At 33.3% G+C, this 5,366-nt stretch overlaps 1 protein-coding gene across 1 annotated transcript; it reads right to left on the minus strand.

Annotated features, from left to right (window-relative positions):
- Positions 1-285: 285 nt before the first annotated feature.
- On the minus strand, positions 286-3,233 carry LOC119641863 (integral membrane protein 2B). The gene is made up of 3 exons (XM_038040749.1): positions 2,904-3,233; positions 1,356-2,058; positions 286-1,266 (listed from the first exon to the last, which is right to left on the minus strand). The coding sequence occupies exons 1-3, from the start codon at positions 3,009-3,011 to the stop codon at positions 1,139-1,141; spliced, it is 939 nt and encodes a 312-aa protein (XP_037896677.1). The 5' UTR covers positions 3,012-3,233; the 3' UTR covers positions 286-1,138.
- Positions 3,234-5,366: the final 2,133 nt, after the last annotated feature.

A 5,366-nucleotide genomic window follows, 5' to 3' on the forward strand; every position in this document is an offset into this window, starting at 1 on the left:
GTTGTCTTTTATGCAAAACCAAAGGAGCAGAAAAGCTGACGAGCACAGTTTTATTTTATTTTTGCTCGGCAGACATATGATTAATTCCAGAAAAATGAAACGAACAATAAAACAAACGAATTCTCAAGCAACATTTGAATTTTTGGAAATACTGCAAGGTTTTTGATAATCAATAAACTAATGTGCAGCGCGATAGTTGATAAACCATAAACATGTACACATATTATATATGTATAAATGTATAAACATATATATATATATATACACATAAATAAATAAGTAAAAATATATATTATATATATATATATATATATACATGTTCATTTGTACACATACATAAAATTACATACAACAATCGAAAAACTACTGTATTGAATACTTTAATATCTTACGTTGATTTAAAAAAAATTGCTACTTATCGAAATCTTTAACAAGTCAAGAACGACTTCTTATTTATTTTAAGCTCGTTTAAGAAAAGATCGAATTTTAATTGAAAAGCACATATTTTTAACAAGCCATGCAATTTTTCTCTTCTATCTACACCGTATTTAATGTTATGTTAAAGATGACCTTGCGGTATATATATGTGCAATTTTCATTGATTACATTGAAGTTTGTTCAAAAAAAAAACACTATTTTGTACTAAGTATAAACAAAAAAAAACGACAAAAGGGATTAGATAAAGAGGAATGTTCAACACGTTCACAGGTCCGAATAATTTAAGAGGATTAATAGAAACATTATTTAACAGCATAGATGTATACAAAGTGTGACACTCATACATCGCATGAAAGTAATAAAGTTACAATGTGCTGCGTTTAAAATTAATCTTTTCCTAATCGAGTCTCGAACATTCATACATAGCTTTATTGTTACTGTTGCACAACAGCGTTGGATTACGTGAAAAAGCGTGAAAATATAGTCTTCACCTGTATTGAAAATATATCGGAATTTCCCTCAAGCTAAATGATTGTAAAAAAACCTGACTTGTTACTACAAAAAACTATATGCATGGTAGTTTTCAGATCCACCAAATAATTGTTTTCGACGTACGTTACTAAATACACATATAATTTGTTTTCTGCTTTCAATTTTGTGTCAAAGCAGCACTTTAAATAATTAAAAACTTTTCAAACATTCATTTCGGATGCTGATGTTCGTATTCCTCAACATCGGCTATATTCATGATATCAAATTCAATGATCCCTTTACCCAAGTACTCGGCATAGGTGGCGGTACGCTCCGGTTTAGCTTCACGTTTATAAACTAAGAAATTCGCATATTAATATAAGTACATAAAGACGAAAGAGCATATTTCATAGAAATAATAAATTTGGCGTCTTATGAATATTTACCTCCTGACACATACGTTTCCAGTTTATAGATTCTCATGTCATAACATTCGTTGGCTATACGTTCTGACATGGTTGATAAATCCGTGATGGGTGGTGTCACCACACGCATAGTTTGTCTAACTCGCTCAGTATCAATATTATAATAACCTGAACCCATCTTTTTCATTAAATCTACAAAACTTTCCGGCGGCAAAACGGTTTCACGGTCCAATGGCATTATGAAGCAGCGATCGGCTGTGGAATCGATAATGGCGGATTGATTTTCCTTGAAGTCGTGCATAAAACGCCCATGCCGGCCATCTTTAAAATCGGGCACCTCCACCTTAATATAACTTTCGCCATCGCCCATATCCATTTCGACTTCTTCACGGAAGAAGGTATCATCCACCACGTCCCCAACATTTTCAATTTTTTCGCCATTAAAATGGGGCCACAACCAACCCAAATCGTCACTCCGTGGATAAATACGCGGTGCTTTAATATTACCTATCGGCTCATAAGGGACATCGCATAGGGCACGGTAGTGCATACGCGTGTGTGTTGGCGCGTACATATGATAGAGAGTGTAACCGCCCAAAGCTCCGGTCAGCATTACCGTAATGGAAATCAAAAAAAGTAGAATTGTTTTTAGGCAAGAAAATTGTGGGCGATTGAAAAGCATCGATTCCACGTCAGCCTCCGATGAGTTGTAGGAATTTTGGTGCTACATATATGGAATAATATAAATGTTATGAAAACCAATTGGTTCAACTCCTTGACTAAATTGAACTGCTATGATCTTTTACCAACTATATAAAATTACTCAAGATGCAATTCAACAATTTTGTTTTATTGAAATTTTATTGAAAATGTTTTCCAGCGAGTAAGACGCCATGATAAAACACAAGAAATGTGAAAAATGTAATGCAATTTTTATCAAAAGGAAAAAAAGCAACAATTATTACCGAGGCAGTAGAGCGAGTAGTAAATAGCCGCGCTCGAAAAATGCGCTAAGTAGTCGACATGCACGAAAATTTCAAAACCACTTTTTTAAGACTTCCAAAAAGCGTAAAAATAAAATTAACGAAATTATCTTGAATTTTCTTGTCGACCAAGGCAGGTTTCACAATTCTACAATTATATGTCTAATCTTTCGATATTTGTAGTAACCAAAAAAGTTGTACAGATTTGGCAAATAGCTGTGAATGCACCGAAAAATGTTATTTTTTCACATACGTACCAATTCACAACTTTATGTACCAATGAGTATAAATACTATAGACTAAAGACTAAAGATGCGAAGGCTACTGAAGGCATGAACAACGAAATATTTCAAGGTCGGAAAGCAACTCTTAAATAACGATTTGACAAGATCCTCTATCAGAGAATCAAGGAGTAAAACTCAAATTGTTTATCAGCGCATTAGTCACGAAACGAAAAGCAATTGCTGATAATTGTGGCGATAAATCAATACATCTGTACACACACTCACTTTTTCAAGAGTTTTCACGTAAGCAAACACCTAAACTTTTTTTTTTTTTAAATTAGAGATTTTTACGTAGTACTTACATCCAATAAATTTCGATGGTAAGCGTCATTACGTTTACCAAATCCAGGTAAAGGTAAAAATATCTTTTCAGATTTCTTCTCGAAAGATGGTTTAGCTAAGATTGTCATTTTGTATCGACTTCCAGTAATCTAAATTTCGATAAACTCACAAGGTACTTGCACAAGCGAACAGTTGAAAAAATTGTTTAGCTCGATTAAATTTGACATAAAAATTTTAATAACTAAAACCTTTTTCCTTTTTTTCGAAGTGCTTATAGTATTGTATAAATAAGTCACTAGTTGTTTCTTGCTTTGGCTTTGTGTGCATTTCAATACGTGTGTTTACATTTACAACTGCGTAAGCAATGTTTTTTGTATTAGCGCACAGCGTTGCTGGAAATAATACTGTAGTGAAATATTAAATCAGCAGTGCTTTGCAGCAACGTACCTTGTTTTCCTCTCTTTTTGGGCTGCTTCTTTTAATATATATCATCCAATGTTTCAAAAGTTCATACACTTTGGTTTAATATTTTTATGCCTTGCACGACTTTTGGTAACGTGGATGTACGCAACATAAGGATTATGTTACCTCTTACTGTACCGTAAGTGATTTTGAATCGATGTAAGATTCATATTTGGCTGCCCGTGTGATGGCTATCCATGTGTTCAACTTATGGATCGAAGTTTTTGAGATATTTGGATGAACTTTAACTACCTCACGAGCCATGGAGCAACGCTATTAAAGTGGGACGGACCGTTGTATAAATAATTTTTAGGTTCATTCGGTTCATCATGGGTTCGAGAATTGTGTAAACACAACGCGAAATTTTTGATTTTCGACAAATTATCATTATCAAACCACTGTTATTCTCAGCTTATCTATTTCTTTTTGTATAGTACATGAATGCATCAAAAATTTATTTTTAACATGTCTAAATTGGTGCAGTATTTGACATTGGAGAGCACATTTGTAAATAACTTTGGAAGTATGGCTGTAAAGTTTTCATTTGGGCTCAAGCCATCCGCTGTTTGCTGTGAATCATAGTTAGGTGGTGCTCTTGTAGCATTATCGATTTATCGTCATCTACCCCTTCAATAATCATTTATGCTTAGTTCACACTTTATTATATTTCCACATAATGTAAACGTAGGTATAACGTAGTTAAGATTTGTTCTACATATTTCCATATACTGCAAGTCAAGCTAGATAATATAACGCAGTCTAGCTTTACATGTAACTTTAATAATAGCCTAGTTTAATTCCACTATTTTGCTTAAGTTAGCATAATAATTTATTACATAAATTACTGACCACAGTTCAGTAAAGTGAGATGTAAAGTCGGAAGTAAAGTAAAAAGTAAAGTACTCATTAATAAATAATCATCAAAACGAACCTTTAATTGTGTTTTCACTACACTCTATGCCCAGACGAAGAAAGAAACATAACTTTCGACAAACGTTACTTTTTAGCTTATCGATGAATATTCCGAAGACCCTAAAAACTGCTGTTCCTTTCACTAGACTTATATATTAGTTTTCATAATTTTTGCCGTCTTTGGCGCAATTGTCCTTTTTCATTTTTGGTAAACTTTTTTCTTTTGTATTAATGTTTGCCCTTTTTGCATAATCGGCGTATGACATTTTTGATAAAAAAAATCATACACATATTTTGTTGTGAATTTATTGATGATACATTATATGTTTATTTCATTTCCTTATAAGATATATTCATACTACGATTATCTATAATTAGCGCAAAACGCATATATTATATTCTTATCGTACAGCACTAATCTTTACATCACGATACATTGTAATTCTTTTGATTCAGTTATATCCGCCTCTTACACATAATTCTGATCTTTATTAATTCAGATCAAAGTACCTCAATTTACACGTTCAATTTTATTGTTTTTGTAAGACCTTTATAACAACAATAATCTAAATATGTGTTTTTGTTTTGTAGTTTGTCAACAATGTGTCAGTATTTTTATAAAATATACTTTACCACCTTCATATTATAAGTACCCACGCATTATATTAGTTTGGGGAAAAAGAAATCCATTATTTTTATATGAACTTCAGAACTTTCTTTAACATGCTTCGGGTTGTCCGATTTGGGTCAAATATGCACCGTTTTGTTGTATGATTTGTTGCCATTTTAAAGGTAACTTCAAAATGCCTCTCTCTTAGATGTCCTGGTCTCTATTTGCAAAAAACTCTAGTAGTCGATTTTCACAATCCTCCCTAGATTGATGATGATGATAATCGCTTGGTGCCAAGTCCGGACTGTATGGCGGGTGCGTTAAAACTTTCCAACCAAGCTCCAGAAGTTTCTGGCGAGTCACTGTAGATGTGTGTGGCCTAGCGTTGTCCTGGTGGAACACCACACCTCTCCTGTTGGCCAATTCTGGCCGTTTCTGGTCAATCGCTATCTTCAAACGGTCCAGTTGTTGACAGTAGAGATCAGATTGTAGCGTTTGG

This window comes from Glossina fuscipes, unplaced genomic scaffold, assembly GCF_014805625.2.
Source record: "Glossina fuscipes isolate IAEA_lab_2018 unplaced genomic scaffold, Yale_Gfus_2 183, whole genome shotgun sequence".
Classification (NCBI taxonomy): Eukaryota; Metazoa; Arthropoda; class Insecta; order Diptera; family Glossinidae; genus Glossina; species Glossina fuscipes.

What these genes read in the sequence shown, in the direction of transcription:
- LOC119641863 (XM_038040749.1), bottom strand. Translation starts at nt 3,011, where the DNA reads ATGACAATCTTAGCTAAACCATCTTTCGAGAAGAAATCTGAAAAGATA. An exon ending in ACCATCGAAATTTATTGGAT is followed by an intron (nt 2,059 to 2,903) that starts GTAAGTACTACG and finishes CCATATATGTAG; the next exon opens with CACCAAAATTCCTACAACTC. An exon ending in GGAAACGTATGTGTCAGGAG is followed by an intron (nt 1,267 to 1,355) that starts GTAAATATTCAT and finishes CGAATTTCTTAG; the next exon opens with TTTATAAACGTGAAGCTAAA.